The 17940-nt window shown below is 31.4% G+C and overlaps 2 protein-coding genes across 2 annotated transcripts; both read right to left on the bottom strand.

Annotated features, from left to right (window-relative positions):
• Positions 1–574: 574 nt before the first annotated feature.
• On the bottom strand, positions 575–2165 carry LOC114165256. Its single transcript, XM_028049914.1, has 4 exons — positions 2022–2165; positions 1502–1742; positions 1190–1384; positions 575–1104 (listed from the first exon to the last, which is right to left on the bottom strand). The coding sequence occupies exons 1-4, from the start codon at positions 2163–2165 to the stop codon at positions 575–577; spliced, it is 1110 nt and encodes a 369-aa protein (XP_027905715.1).
• A 9769-nt stretch (positions 2166–11934) lies between these two features.
• Positions 11935–13524, bottom strand: LOC114165255. The gene is made up of 4 exons (XM_028049913.1): positions 13381–13524; positions 12862–13102; positions 12550–12744; positions 11935–12464 (listed from the first exon to the last, which is right to left on the bottom strand). Exons 1-4 carry the CDS (start codon positions 13522–13524, stop codon positions 11935–11937), a joined length of 1110 nt encoding a protein of 369 aa, XP_027905714.1.
• Positions 13525–17940: the final 4416 nt, after the last annotated feature.

Genomic DNA, 17940 nt, shown 5'->3' with positions numbered 1-17940 from the left:
AAAAAAGTGGACACAAAAGAGGAAATCCTCTTTATTACTGTTATAGATATATTAATATTAACTATAAAGGCAAAATTGTAGTCTAAAATTTTAATCTATTTAAACTTTATTTTTAATCTATCATATCGTTCAAATCACACACACACTTTCACAAACTTTACCTCTAAATCCATTTACTTTCATCCACAAATCCCACAAAATGAAGAACACAAATCATCCATTGATTCACTAAAATCCAATATTTCACTCTTGCTCAAATCAATCCTCACACGTGAACACAACATATGTTTGTGGGGACAATTGAAAAATATTTAGGTCTCAATCAATAAACATTTAAAAGTAAAAGTAAAAAATTAAGGGGAGGAAAATTAGGGGGAAAAATATATAAGATTAAAGAGAAAAATTTTTTTTTTTTCATATATTTGATAACAATTTTAACAAAATCAGGAGAGCACTTGCCCACGCACAATTACATATAGGTCCGTTACTGCCTCTAAATACTAATTCTAAGTTGGAGGACTAACAAATTCATCATTCTACATTGTTGTATCTCTTACATATTGGTGAATGATTATTACTCTTCGAAGTTTATAAAATCTAACATGTCCTCCAAAAAATCTAGGTATATACAATCGTCTCTTTTGTTGTCAAATTCAGAAGCAGCAATCTCGTTTGAAAATGACGGGTCCAAGTTTTCAGGTATATCGGAAGAATTAACATCCAACGTTCTCGTACTTGTCTTGTTTGTATCCATGTTACTTTCCTTGTTTGTATCCCTCTTTTGTGTTTCATCATTATCTGCCACAATAGAAGAAAAGTCGATATTGCCTTCATTACACGCCATTTGTTTTACATGGTCAACCATATCTCTCCTGGTTGTAATCACATTATAAGAAGGGGCAATAACTTCCCCATTACATTTCGCCACAGGAGTAACATGTGTATCAATGGGAAATGAATGAATTATGGGATGTGCTGTTGAAACATAATTAGTTGAAATTTGTGTTTCCTTGTTTGTAGGGTTTATGACCAACGATTGAGGTGATGCATCAGAGGATCCAAAATCTACATTGTTATTAGGAGACGATAGCGACATATTTGTACCTAGAAATGAGAAGAAAGTAAAATTATAGTTGCTGACATATGAAAACTTAATGGTATACATTATAGAAACATAAAGCAATCATACATTGGAGTTGCTTCTTCTTCGCAGGTTTTCTACCACGAGGTTTCTTAGCAACTACAGACCCATTTGTGGTCGAAATATCTTTTCTCTTCTTGTCAAACACTCCAATCATAGGTGATGACAAGTTTTTATTGTCCATGGGTTTAATTGGCAACGACATTGTGTTTTGCATAGGAAAAACGATAGTACTAGAAGCAACTAACAAAAGGAGAAAAAAACAATAGGTTAAAATAGGTATAGAACTCAAAAATTTTAAAAACAAATAATAATAACCACAATTTAATTCAATAATAGCCATAAAATCTATGCACCTACCTGGAGGAGTTCTAATAGAATTTTCCACTGGACGAGCAATTGCAGAATTTGTGATGATGGTTTTGACATTGGACATGGGTGATATTGCATTGAAACTAACCATACCATTCTGAATGTCTTGCAACAACTTTTGGATTCTATTTTTCTCTTGCATCACCATGACCTTTTCTTCCTCCAACCGTGTATGTTGTTTCTTCAATAATATATATTGATTTAGTATCTCCTCCAAACTCAACACATTCTGGAACACCAACAAAAAAAATTAATGAGAAGAGTGTGATAAGTTATGAAAAAAATTTAAGAAAGGATAATGATATTTTGACTCACTTTTTTAACTTAGTTTTAACTCATCACTCCAATCACCCTTCGATTATCTATTTTGATTTTTGTTAATGGTGTGATGTGATGATCTAAGAGTGATTAGAGTGGTGAGTTAAAAGTCGGTCAAAATATCATCATCTTTACTAAAATGAACAAAAAGTAAAAAATAAAAAAAAATAGAAAAAATACGATGAATAACCGTGTTTGATGGCCGAGCGGCAAAGAGTGGCAAAGCCTCGTTCCGAAAGGTGGCCCTCGTTTGATAGAATTGGTTGCGACACAAATATTGATCCACAATAAAGGCAACTAGAGGTTGAGAAACATTATCCATTGCAGAAGTCATTGAGAATCACACCTTTGCACGCGTTTGAGAAATATTTTGACAAAACAGGAATACTCTAATCACACGATCAAATACACAACTCACTATATTTGCTGTTGTAGTATCAAACTCTAATGAGAAAGGAAGAAATTGATGAGATAGAGTAAAATGTACTACTTTTATACTAGAATGGAGAAGACAAATACAAATCTTTTAACGTTATTATCTTCTAACTAAATCTTAAATCTTTCTTATCTTTTAACATTGTTATCTATCTATATATTGTAAATTTTATTTATCTATTTATTTGATAATGTAAAAAGATAAAATGATATATGTTTAGATAGATTTTTATGTATTTATATAAATATATTAATGTTTATCTATTTTTATAGATAGATAAAAATATAAATACTCAGGTAAAAAGATAAATCTATATATATATATATATATATATATATATTTATATTTATATTTATATTTTTTTATCTAGATAAATATTTATATAGTTATTTATTTATATATCTAAATAAATAAATATTAGTTTAGATATCTATCTATTATACATTTATATATTCTATTTATTTATGTAATTTTATATATATAATAGCCGAGAATTTTCAAAATCGTCCGAATATATGTAGATATTCATTAATATTTAAAAAAAATTATAAATTAAATTGTAAATTAAATTTTAATTTTAATTGAATTTAACTTAACAATATAAATATATTTCTAATTTAATATATATATATATATATATATATATATATATATATATATATATATAATATAATTTCTGCAGACTTTTTTTGAAATCATCAAGTATTTTCGAATATCTATAAATATTTTAAAAAAATTTACAAATTCTTAAAATAAAACTTAAAAATATTTTAACTAACTTTGTTATCTTGTAACTAAATTTTAAGTCTTTATTATATGTAAACTTTATTATCTATCTATTATCTATCTATTGTATATTTATTTATTTATCACTTATTTAATGTAAGTAGATAAACAAATATCTATTTGGAGAAATTTTTATTTATTTATTTATATATATATAAACATTTAGATATATATATATATATATATATATATATATATATATATATATATATATATATTTACATAGATAAATACAATATATAAATATATAATAGATAGATATTTACATATTTATTTCGATATAAATAAGTTAATGTTTAAATATTTATCTATTTTAGATAGACAAATAAAAAGGTATCTAACCAAAATAATAAGCTGTTAATGGATAGGAGCTGAAAATATATTTAAGTTTATATATATAATTATAAAAGGTAAAAAAATATCTTTATATAATTAATTCATCGTGAAGTATATTAATGAGATATAGATTAGTTTCTCTTATTTGTTCAATAGCTATTAATTAACTTGAGTAGTACCACTTAAACATTTAAAAGAACAATTTTTTATTTAATTAGGATCTAAAATGCTAAGTAAGTCCATATTAAAGTGAACTATGCCGGTTTATATGGTTATGGATTGGGTGGCTTTTACTCCACAAAAATCATGTAATTTTTTTAGTTGTATATATTAAATTATCAACTTTAATTTTCTATAAAATGTATATATAAATAAAAATTAAAAAATAGAGTAAAATTATATGATTTTTTTCATGAAAAAAAGTTATTAAATTCGTATCCAGTATCTAATATCTACTTGAGATTCCATGTGGCTTTCTTCTCCCTCCTTTCCTTATTTTTTATTCTTGTTCTTTTTCTTGTTTTTCCAATACTTTTTCTTATAGAGTGTTCCTCAGAACCATAAATCCCTTTTATATATCTCCTTTACCCTTGGATCTAGGAGTCCATAAGAGAATATTGGTAAAAAGATTAGAAAAACCTTCTTGAAGATATTTTCTTGAGATCTAATTTAATTTATACTCCTTTTGTAATTAAATAATTAATAAACTCTTATATCTCTTATGATAATCTTTTAGATAAAATATACATTTTTAATAATTAAATAAATCATTATATATCTCGTGATAATCTTTTAAATAAAATCAATCTTTTAAAATAATTAATAAATTATTTTTTCTCTTACATTAACTTTTTTAAATAAATTTTTAAATAAAATAATTAATAAACTACTTTGGATATATATTTTTTAATTGTTGATGAAACCAACGTATAAACACCGATGCATTTTTAACGTATTAAATCGGTTAATATACATCGACTTTTGCAAAAATAAGGGATGTCAAAATGTGGTGACAATTTTATAATTTAAGCAAACATTCATGCTTTTGGTTATCCTAATAATTGAGGCAGGAAGGACTTTTTATCCTGATTCTAGAGAAACCCAAGTCTAATGGTTGTCAATTTTTCAAAATTTCTGCTATTTGAATTTTTCAATTTGAACGCAAGGATTTAGGCTTTGGTTCTCTAGCAATCGAAGCAGTAGCAGACAAGATTTTCTACTTCGATTTATTTGTACCTATGGTAGATATGTTGGTTTAATTCAAAAAAATGAAACTTTTTTAATTATTTTCTATGCTAAATGGCCTCCATTTTCTTTACGTTGAGGTAGAATGGGGTGTTAAATGGCTTTGGTTCTCTTGGAACAAAGGCAGAATATGAATTTATACTTTAGTTTTCGCTTTAACCGAAGCAGATTGTTATTTAGGCCTTGGTTTTCGGAATAACTGAGGCCTAATGGTCTTTCTATAGGTTAAAAATTTCCAAATCAGATGTAGATTGCCACTGTTCGTTATGTGTTTTCTCTTCTTCATATTCCTTCCCTTCTCTATTTATGACGACGAAGGAAAAATGCTCCACAACCACTTGGCGTTGTCTTGTTCCACCACCGCGCTCGTCACCATTGTGCCACCGACCACCATTGCTCCACCCTCCATGTTGTCTGTCTACGCATTGTATGGTATTTTTTTTGCATTTTTCTTCCTTATTGTTGTGTTTTCGGTCCAGTTTTTTTTTCGTGTTTTCGGTCTATTTTTTGTTGTGTTTTCACCTATTCTTGAATTTTGAACTTGAATTTGAGATTATGATGATTTATGAGTTGTTGGCAAAGTTAGTTTGTTTTGGCATTGGTGTTTTTTATTCTCTTATGTATGTAATTGGTTTAAACATGATTTCCTTTGGTTTATAAAGATTTGGCTGATGGAGATAATGTTTTGATAGAAATTGGGTTTGTAATTTTTTTTTTTTGCTTTTAAGGATGAGATTGATGATGATGCAACATTTCGCTGAACTTTGTAAATTTTTTTAAATAGTTTCATTCTTGAACTTTGCTTGGTTTTTACAATTATGAAGAATTATGAACTAAGCAAAATTATGAACTTGACTTGCTTTTCCAAATCTTATATGTGACAACCAATTTTTGTTTTTTGTTACTATTATTTTCTATATTACACTTATAAAATTCTAACTTATAATTCTACAATAACGTATAACATACTTAAAATATTTGCATAGTATATTTTACAATACTGTAGGCATCTTATATTTACACCATTTAGTACCACCAGTGCAGGAAGGGGCTTTGGGAGCGGTTATTTTTAATATTCTGCAGCGGTTCCCGGACCAAAGCATATTGGGGCGAGGCCAAAGGAGGATCGCTTTTGGCCTCGGTTGTGAACCGAAGCCATAGAGCACTTTTCTGCCTCGGTTCGAGGGCTCTTGAGACCATAGAGCACCAGCTTTCTGCTTCGGTTCAAGCCTAACCAAAGCCATATGTGCAACTTATTTTTAATTTTTTTAAAAATTCGCTCACCTCTTAGCCTTGATTTTGGTTTGACCCGAGGCCATATGTTGGCTTTTTGCCTCGGTTCTGGTAAGAACCGAGGCCTAATATGGTGTTTTTTTTAATGCAGTTTCTGTTTTGGTGTTATTTCCACATTTAAACCTGCAAATTTTGTTCAGCACCCATCATAGACTAGAACAAAATATTTTATAACACATCCACAATTCAAATTCATTTAAAAGACAATTACAAATCATTTACAATCCAGATACATGTCCTAATCAATACTATTGTACATTTCAATTATATATTTGACACATGCTATCCTACCAAACTTTATGGACTTTGCGGGATTTGCGGCAGGACTCTTGAATGTCCACAAAATAATAGATTAAGTTAAGTTAGTATATAAAAAGGAAATATTGCAAAGTATTCATTTTAATTCAAATATATATTACCATTTCCCAATTTGAAGTAATACGAGCACACACAATGGTTGTCATCCATTGCATTATATAATAACCGTACTCATATGAGCCGGTTTGTCTATTACACTACATTATATCAACACCGTTACAATTAATTAAGGAAGAAAATCAAGCAAACAATTATAAAGATATGGATAGAAATATCAAACCTGGAGAGAACACCATACAAGACATTTTGCCTTAGCTGTTGATCTCCCTAACAACATGTTATGTGCAACAATTGAACTATGATATAGGGAATAAGTTAGGATATTTTTATATAACATGTCATATTCATAAGATTGACATTGAGGTTCTTACCAATCTATCACTTGTCTAAGATGGTTGGGGGGAGGGCGATGCAAAAAGCAAAACCACACAGCAAGGTTCTCCCTTAGGGAAACCACAAGTAACTGCCAATGACGCCTGATAAGAAAATAAATTCATTGTTATGCATTAAAATGAATAATTATATTCATAAGTTAACAAAAATGACTTGCCCAACAACATAAGGGTCAAAAAAAATTTCTTTTCCACGTTGAAAGCATTTGGTCACATATGCTTGGATGTCATCAAACTTGTTGCCTTCATGAGTGAGTTGGGGGTCTATAAACCCATATAGATCATTCAGCCCCATAGTTTCAGTGACACCAGACAGATACCTAAACCAAAAATTGATTTGATATAAGTAAATAGATAAATATATCAAATAACTATATATAATGACTAAAAGACTTACATCATCCATAATTGAATAATGGTAATATTGCGTTCCTCTTGTCCTTGTCCAAGCTCCAAGACATCTTGGGAATGCAAGTAAAGTGGGATGTCAAGATCTCTCCCAAAAATGTTAGCATCCCAAGGAACCTGCATCGGCTTATCAGCTATGATTTTGCAAGTTGGAGCAATGCACCAAGAGGATCGTCCAAAGAGAGAGGAATCTTCTTTGATTGAGGTTTTTCCTATATTAATGCAATTTCAGTTAAAATGAAATATAATTTAAGTTTGAATATAATAAACATGTAAACTTAAAAATGTAGTATATTTGTGGGTTTAAGAGTTTGTACCGGGGGGTCAGTAACAACCAAATCTCTAGGCCAGGCGAGGAAATACTGGAATACCTGTGCCACAGTATACACCTCATATGTTGGCACAGGAACTAAAGCAAAGGGCATGAGAACCTCCTCTACCGTGACCTTAACCTCATCCTTTGATAAATCCATGCCATGAAGAATTATGGCTGCCTCAAATACTTTTCCACGAGCCACTAGTGTCTTCTCTGTACCATCCCAAATATATAGCTGACCTGGATGAGTGTCATCCATGTCATCCCCGGGTGGAGCTGAACAACTTCCTTTTCCGCTTCTACCTGTTAGAGTCAACGATTTATTAATGTTATTCAATTACTTTATTAAATATCATTTATTCAATTCATAACTTATAGAAAAGAAATTTACCCGTGGGAGGCACAAATGGGTCTAGTTCTGGTGAATGATCCACTAGCGAACGAATGCCATAATGCTCAAATTGGCGCATTAGTTCTTCTCTCACCAGCGCTGTGATCATTTCCTTAATTCTTTGTTCATAATCAGCACCATGACTGCATGAAGACTGACGAGAGGAGGAACCAAAAATTGGTGTATGCCGCCTCCTGATCTAGCACCACGCACACGTCCAGGGTGCTCAGGTCGTCCAATTACAACAGCAAGTATGTCATGACGACCTTCTGGAATGAATCCTCCTTGGGAGGTCTACTCAACCAACGAATCCTACAATGTAACAAAAAAATTTATAAAAAAAATACAATATAAAACATGAACAAGCTATTTAGATAAGAATTGTATCTTACAATTTTCTTAGAGATTTCTCGTGCAGATTCAGAAGTATAGTTGCCCAATGAGAGTAAACAGGCTAACTTCCACTTTTGATGACGTGATGGTGGTGAAGGAGGCTCAGTATCTTCACCCTCAAAAGGTGGGGGCCTAGATTTTTTCTTTTCTGTCATTATCTTCTCTTCAAGTTTTCTATACCCACCACAAGATAATATGTGTGGGTTTTTATTTTGAGCACTTATGCTTTGAGCCTTTTTCTCTTTATTTGTAACATATAAAACCCACTTTATGAATTAGTTAAAATTTTGCATAATTATCAATTGTGCTATTGATGATTTCAAATAAACATACCTGCCATTCCTTAGATGTCCGAAGCTCAAGAAAATGACGCCATGTGTCTTCATCAATCCAAGTGTATTTCAACAATGGATTTTCATTCTTTTTATGTTCAAAGACATACCTAAACGTCAACTTGGTCTTAAAACCACGAAATTTCTCAGCCACCGATGACAAAATTTTTTGTTTAAGCGTCGCCACATTTGGAATATCAAATGTTAGATGCAATATAGAAAATGTCATCAACAATATTTATCATATTATCAACAAAATCAAAGTATAACGTTAATAACATTAATATTAGTTACCAATAAATCTTGCCATATCATTTCCCGATCAACTTCAGTGACATGATCAAAAGATGGTGTAAGGATTGATATTCTCTCTCGTGCCAACATTCCTAAATAGCTTTTGAAGATGTCCCCAAAACGACCACTAGGCTCACCAGTGTTGACGTTAATATCAACATGTGTTTTCTGACCTTTAGCTCTTCTAATTAAGAGCTCTCTCAACCTAGTGGCTCCTCTAGTGGGTCTCTTAGTAGGTGCTTCATCCTCTGATGAAGTATAATGTTCAGTCATGTATCTGTAAAATGAAAACATAAAAAAACATTAATAAGCAACATATAAAATAATATATAAATTATTATTTAACAAAACACCTAAATTTTAACAAGAACATGAAATTCATACATAAAGTTATTGATTGGTCATATGTATATTCCTTCACCGTGATCTTCTCGAATTGCATGTCCATCATCAACTAGATGGATTTCATCAACATTTATCGTTCTTCTAAATGGGTTGGTGACAACAATATTAAGATCACTCGTATTCTCTTCATTAGGATCAATCTGTTTTTTCCATGAAGAGCGATAAACCAATGTTCAAACGCAGGATCTTTAACATAGAAAACCTGAGATGCTTGTTGTGCCATGATAAATGGCTCGTCTCGATAACCCACCTTTCAAAAATCCACTAGAGTCATTCCTGATTCATCTATTTTGACACCACTCTTATTGTTAATCCACTTACATTTGAACTGTGAAATAGTAAACATGGTATAATCAACCTCCCATATCTCTTGTATTACACCATAGTATGTCATTGATCCTACTACGGGATTTTGATCTTTAGATGTAGAAAATTGTAGCGACTCAGCTTCAAGACTGACTCCACTATTTTGTACTGTGCTTTTATCATCTACCAACCTCCCTTGGTGCCAAGTCTTCTCGGATCTTCATTTCAACCAAATCCAAACGAGCATTTACTCCATCTTTTGTCTTTCCCTGAATCTTAAGTACTGTACCAATGAAGCTATCACACACATTCTTCTCTACATGCATTACATCTATGCAATGCCTAACTTCTAACTTCGACCAATATGGAAGGTCAAAGAATATTGATTTTTTCTTCCAAGGGCTCGATGCAGATGACTTCTTGGACATTTTACCAAATACATGATGTACTTTATTAACTTTTTCATGAATTTGAATGCTAGTTAATGGAGTTGGTGCTTTGTCATTCTCTTGATGTCCATTGAATGCTTTCTTTAACCTTCGATAAGGATGATTAGCTTTTAAAAACCTTCGATGGCGCAGATACACAGTCTTTCTTCCGTTTTTTAACTGATAAGATGTTGTGTTTTCTTCACATATAGGACATGCTTTATGACCCTTGATGTAACATCCCTGGCTACCCCTCCTTGGGCCCCAAAGGCTGTCAGGTTACTACAGCCCAATGCATCCCAACCCTCACCCTTCTCCGTCCATTCATACTGGGTGGGTTGTTGCCAGTGGGAATCGAACCCCCAACCTGACCTTTAACACCTCTGGCACACCAGCAGATGCTACCAGTTGTGGACACCTCACTTAAGGTAAATATGGAAATAAAAATAATTATGAATAGATGAAAAGATAATAAAAGTAACAGAATAAGGTGATAAATGTCTCATTCCCTTACCTTAGTTATTGTGGAAGATATATGCCAAAAATTTAGCTACTCTGTGAGTAACTTCTTGAACTTTTTTGCATTCTTCTTCATTTTTTTTTATTGTCGATCTCTTATTTCCTTTCCCCTTCATTCTACCCCTATTTATAAGCATTCTTTTAATCATTACCTTATTTATAAGCATTCTTGCAATCATTACTTGTGATTCAATTTGAACCTAAATTCCTTTAGTTTGGCATTCTGGTTTGATTGAAATTTCTCGTTAGAAGAGTTTTCTTTTACTTTTTTTGCTTCCACAGTAAAAATGCACATGTTTTATTTAACAAATGTTGCATTATCCTATAATTTCACCCCCTTTTTATAATGAATTAAGTTCTCACCACGTATTCATTATTATCCTTTCTTATATTTATTCAACCTAAACTCATTCTTATCCATTTGTTTCAGAGATTTATTTATATAACTAAAAGTTTGTCTAATTATATCAAAAAGATTATCATTCTTCTTTTCTTTATTATTCATATGTGTGTACATATATATATATATATATATATATATATATATTATAGATAATATTAAAATGCTTATAAATATAGTAATACATTGTTTATTGATAGTATAATTTATGAATGCTACAATTCTTTCCTACTAATAGAAATTTTGTCCTTGATATTTTATTTTTTATTGACTAAAATAAATGAGGGTAAATGTCTCTTATTTTCTTTTCTAATTCCTATGTAATATCTCCATTAGCTTCATTCCAAATGACTTTTACTAAAGGGATTTGTCTACCTCTTAGTTCCATGACCTTCTTGTCCAAAATTTGTACATGCATTGCGTTAAATGTAAGGTTATTCTTTAATTGTACTGTATTCGGTCTTATCACATGAGATGGATCACAAATATATTTTCTTAATTGAGACACATGAAAGACATTATGAAGATTGGAAGGGAAAAGGGGTAAATTGTTGTTATATGTGAACTCAATGAAAGGCAAGCATCAATCCCAACCATCAGAATCTTCTAACACACAAGCTCTTAGCAAATCTTCCAAAGATTGGATGGTTCTCTCTGATTGTCCATTTACTTTCATCCATAAATCCCATAAAAAGAAGAACACAAATCATCCTTTGATTCACTAAAATCCATTATTTCACTCTTCCTCAAATCAATCCTCACTCGTGAACACGATCTATGTCAGTGGGGACAATTAAAAAATATTTAGGTCTCAATCAATCAACATTTAAAAGCAAAAGTAAAAAATTAAGGGGAGCAAAATTAGGGGGAAAATATATAAGATTAAAGAGAAAAATAATTTTTTTTCATATATTTCAGGAGAGCACTTGCCCACACACAACTACATATAGGTCCGTTACTGCCTCTAAATACTAATTCTAAGTTGGAGGACTAACAAATTCATCATTCTACATTGTTGTATCTCTTACATATTGGTGAATGATTATTATTCTTCGAAGTTTATAAAATCTAACATGTCCTCCGAAAAATCTAGGTATATACAATCGTCTCTTTTGTTGTCAAATTCAGAAGCATCAATCTCGTTTGAAAATGGCGGGTCCAAGTTTTCAGGTATATCGGAAGAATTAACATCCAACGTTCTCGTACTTCTCTTGTTTGTATCCATGTTACTTTCCTTGTTTGTATCCCTCTTTTGTGTTTCATCATTATCTGCCACAATAGAAGAAAAGTCGATATTGCCTTCATTACACGCCATTTGTTTTACATGGTCAACCATATCTCTCCTGGTTGTAATCACATTATAAGAAGGGGCAATAACTTCCCCATTACATTTCGCCACAGGAGTAACATGTGTATCAATGGGAAATGAATGAATTATGGGATGTGCTGTTGAAACATAATTAGTTGAAATTTGTGTTTCCTTGTTTGTAGGGTTTATGACCAACGATTGAGGTGATGCATCAGAGGATCCAAAATCTACATTGTTATTAGGAGACGATAGCGACATATTTGTACCTAGAAATGAGAAGAAAGTAAAATTATAGTTGCTGACATATGAAAACTTAATGGTATACATTATAGAAACATAAAGCAATCATACATTGGAGTTGCTTCTTCTTCGCAGGTTTTCTACCACGAGGTTTCTTAGCAACTACAGACCCATTTGCGGTCGAAATATCTTTTCTCTTCTTGTCAAACACTCCAATCATAGGTGATGACAAGTTTTTATTGTCCATGGGTTTAATTGGCAACGACATTGTGTTTTGCATAGGAAAAACGATAGTACTAGAAGCAACTAACAAAAGGAGAAAAAAACAATAGGTTAAAATAGGTATAGAACTCAAAAATTTTAAAAACAAATAATAATAACCACAATTTAATTCAATAATAGCCATAAAATCTATGCACCTACCTGGAGGAGTTCTAATAGAATTTTCCACTGGACGAGCAATTGCAGAATTTGTGATGATGGTTTTGACATTGGACATGGGTGATATTGCATTGAAACTAACCATACCATTCTGAATGTCTTGCAACAACTTTTGGATTCTATTTTTCTCTTGCATCACCATGACCTTTTCTTCCTCCAACCGTGTATGTTGTTTCTTCAATAATATATATTGATTTAGTATCTCCTCCAAACTCAACACATTCTGGAACACCAACAAAAAAAATTAATGAGAAGAGTGTGATAAGTTATGAAAAAAATTTAAGAAAGGATAATGATATTTTGACTCACTTTTTTAACTTAGTTTTAACTCATCACTCCAATCACCCTTCGATTATCTATTTTGATTTTTGTTAATGGTGTGATGTGATGATCTAAGAGTGATTAGAGTGGTGAGTTAAAAGTCGGTCAAAATATCATCATCTTTACTAAAATGAACAAAAAGTAAAAAATAAAAAAAATAGAAAAAATACGATGAATAACCGTGTTTGATGGCCGAGCGGCAAAGAGTGGCAAAGCCTCGTTCCGAAAGGTGGCCCTCGTTTGATAGAATTGGTTGCGACACAAATATTGATCCACAATGAAGGCAACTAGAGGTTGAGAAACATTATCCATTGCAGAAGTCATTGAGAATCACACCTTTGCACGCGTTTGACAAATATTTTGACAAAACAGGAATACTCTAATCACACGATCAAATACACAACTCACTATATTTGGTGTTGTAGTATCAAACTCTAATGAGAAAGGAAGAAATTGATGAGATAGAGTAAAATGTACTACTTTTATACTAGAATGGAGAAGACAAATACAAATCTTTTAACGTTATTATCTTCTAACTAAATCTTAAATCTTTCTTATCTTTTAACATTATTATCTATCTATATATTGTAAATTTTATTTATCTATTTATTTGATAATGTAAAAAGATAAAATGATATATGTTTAGATAGATTTTTATTTATTTATATAAATATATTAATGTTTATCTATTTTTATAGATAGATAAAAATATAAATACTCAGGTAAAAAGATAAATCTATATATATATATAAATATTTATATTTATATTTTTCTATCTAGATAAATATTTATATAGTTATTTATTTATATATCTAAATAAATAAATATTAGTTTAGATATCTATCTATTATACATTTATATATTCTATTTATTTATGTAATTTTATATATATATATAATAGCCGAGAATTTTCAAAATCATCCGAATATATGTAGATATTCATTAATATTTAAAAAAAATTATAAATTAAATTGTAAATTAAATTTTAATTTTAATTGAATTTAACTTAACAATATAAATATATTTCTAATTTAATATATATATATATATATATATATATATATATATATATATAATTTCTGCAGACTTTTTTTGAAATCATCGAGTATTTTCGAATATCTATAAATATTTAAAAAAAATTGACAAATTCTTAAAATAAAACTTAAAAAATATTTTAACTAACTTTGTTATCTTGTAACTAAATTTTAAGTCTTTATTATATGTAAACTTTATTATCTATCTATTATCTATCTATTGTATATTTATTTATTTATCACTTATTTAATGTAAGTAGATAAACAAATATCTATTTGGAGAAATTTTTATTTATTTATTTATATATATATAAACATTTAGATATATATATATATATATATATATATATATATATATATATTTACATAGATAAATACAATATATAAATATATAATAGATAGATATTTACATATTTATTTCGATATAAATAAGTTAATGTTTAAATATTTATCTATTTTAGATAGACAAATAAAAAGGTATCTAACCAAAATAATAAGCTGTTAATGGATAGGAGCTGAAAATATATTTAAGTTTATATATATAATTATAAAAGGTAAAGAAATATCTTTATATAATTAATTCATCGTGAAGTATATTAATGAGATATAGATTAGTTTCTCTTATTTGTTCAATAGCTATTAATTAACTTGAGTAGTACCACTTAAACATTTAAAAGAACAATTTTTTATTTAATTAGGATCTAAAATGCTAAGTAAGTCCATATTAAAGTGAACTATGCCGGTTTATATGGTTATGGATTGGGTGGCTTTTACTCCACAAAAATCATGTATTTTTTTTAGTTGTATATATTAAATTATCAACTTTAATTTTCTATAAAATGTATATATAAATAACAATTAAAAAATTGAGTAAAATTATATGATTTTTTTCATGAAAAAAAGTTATTAAATTCGTATCCAATATCTAATATCTACTTGAGATTCCATGTGGCTTTCTTCTCCCTCCTTTCCTTATTTTTTATTCTTGTTCTTTTTCTTGTTTTTCCAATACTTTTTCTTATAGAGTGTTCCTCAGAACCATAAATCCCTTTTATATATCTCCTTTACCCTTGGATCTAGGAGTCCATAAGAGAATATTGGTAAAAAGATTAAAAAAACCTTCTTGAAGATATTTTCTTGAGATCTAATTTAATTTATACTCCTTTTGTAATTAAATAATTAATAAACTCTTCTATCTCTTATGATAATCTTTTAGATAAAATATATTTTTTTAATAATTAAATAAATCATTATATATCTCGTGATAATCTTTTAAATAAAATCAATCTTTTAAAATAATTAATAAATTATTTTTTCTCTTACATTAACTTTTTTAAATAAATTTTTAAATAAAATAATTAATAAACTACTTTGGAACACATGGAACACCAGCAAGCCCACCAAGAAGATATTTTAAAAGCCATGTAGAACATCTCTCACAAATTTCATCTCGTCTTATAAACACAGTAGGTACATCTTCCTTAAACGCACCTCTTCACCCTTGCTTGCTTAAATCAATAGCCTTTGTTTAACCATTACAGTCCACCTCTCAAAGCTAGACCCCCAACCTGTGCAAGCCTCCAGAACCATTGCAGCCTACGTATTCTCGCTTAAGCGAGCTCATGTCTGGACAAATACTCAAATTTGTTTGTGTATGCCTGCACAGTCAGGTTCCCCTACTGGAACGTGAAGAATTCTGCCTCCCTCTCATGTTTGGCACTAGTTGGAAAATATTTCTCCAGAAATCTCTCCCTGAAGGAAGTCCATGTAACCTCCTCTCCCCGGGTCTGCATGAGCTGCTGCATGCCAGTCCACCAGTACTCTACGTTAGCTACCAGCAGGAAAGAGACAAATGAAAGCCTCTGATCATCTGTACAGTCAATCACCCGACAAATTTTCTCACACTCTTTGAGCCAAGCATCGGCTTCATCTGGTGAGGATTTGCCCGCAAACTTGGAGGGCTTATGTCTCATAAAGTCCTCCATCGACACCGGACGTGTGGGTGCTACCACGGCTCGGGGTTGCACTGCAATGGGCTGCATCGCATCTACCATCCGATGTATCGCCTGCGCGATCTCATCAGCCCCAGCATTATTCCTCCTCCTCCTATTTGCCATAGCTTGAGCACGCCACATATAACTGTTCACATCAAACAACTTTGGTTAAGACTTCATACTAAAGGTCAGATATCAAGCAATGATCAAAATGATCTCACAAGCACACACACGGTAAGCTCACTCCCCATAGACCCCAAAAATCATTTTGAAAACAAAGCTCTGATACCAAATGTAACATCCTGTCCGGATATTACGAAATTATTAAAATAAAATAGAAATAATACATCAGCATCATTTATTAAAAAATCTCAAGTAATAATAATGCCTCGTTTCCCAAAACACGGGAAATGTAGAACTTCATTAAATTACCAACAAGTCCATAAATACAAAACAGTGAGTTTAGTCCAATAGGCCATGAGCCTTTACATCATACATTAAAATAAAGCGATAAAAACATGAACATAAAAGTTCCCAAAACATCCCCTCTCCGCAGCTAAGCCTCACCAGCTCCACCTGCATCATCACCTACTCACATATACCGTGTACACGATCATCGCCAAACACAAGCATATAGGGTGAGCTAACAGTTAAACACACAAAAATATACCAAACACAAATATACATGTATCAATAATACAAATAATGCAACAATAGCACAACGCTTTATTTATACTGCATGGCCACAACCATACCGAGTATCCTTACTCTTCCCACAGAACCTTACTCCATTTCCATCACATGGCCACCACCATGTACATCGAAGCACCTAGTGGAAGACTCGTTACCTTCCCTACACATGGCCATCACCATGTATATTAAGCACATCAGGAACCCTCGTTCCATTTCTTTCACATGGCCACAACCATGTTAGTAGTGTTCTATATCTTCTAGTAAGTATCTCAAGGTGCCTTGCTACCACACCTATCGGCCACAACCAATAGAGCACGTGCAGAAACCATGCTACGGATCACACACCGTAACACCAGGTGGAGTTCCCAAATACGAACATAGTCTGTAACGTCCCAAGACTACCAAACTCGTTAGCAACCACTGAGGAGGGCAATCCATTGGACCCATCCGTACTGGCCACAACCAGCACACTCACACCGGCACACTCGCCAACCCGAGCCACAACTCAAAGTTCCTCGTGTTCATCTGCTATCTCGAGCCACAACTCGAGGGAAATCATTCTGGGCCACAACCCATAGAATGCCATGTGCTTAACCCCCATCCCGAGCCACAACTGAAGGATATGTTCCGGGCCATAACCCATGGAACACTAGCAAGCCCACCAAGAAGATATTTTAAAAGACATGTAGAACACCTCTCACAAATTTCATCTCGTCTTATAAACACAGTAGGTACATCTTCCTTAAACGCACCTCTTCACCCTTGCTTGCTTAAATCAATAGCCTTTGTTTAACCATTACAGTCCACCTCTCAAAGCTAGACCCCCAACCTGTGCAAGCCTCCAGAACCATTGCAGCCTACGTATTCTCGCTTAAGCGAGCTCATGTCTGGACAAATACTCAAATTTGTTTGTGTATGCCTGCACAGTCAGGTTCCCCTACTGGAACGTGAAGAATTCTGCCTCCCTCTCATGTTTGGCACTAGTTGGAAAATATTTCTCCAGAAATCTCTCCCTGAAG

The sequence above is a fragment of the Vigna unguiculata genome, chromosome 10 (genome assembly GCF_004118075.2).
Source record: "Vigna unguiculata cultivar IT97K-499-35 chromosome 10, ASM411807v1, whole genome shotgun sequence".
In the NCBI taxonomy this organism is placed as follows: domain Eukaryota; kingdom Viridiplantae; phylum Streptophyta; class Magnoliopsida; order Fabales; family Fabaceae; genus Vigna; species Vigna unguiculata.
The sequence above is the reverse complement of the archived record's forward strand: the minus strand, read 5'-3'. Positions and strand labels throughout refer to the sequence as shown.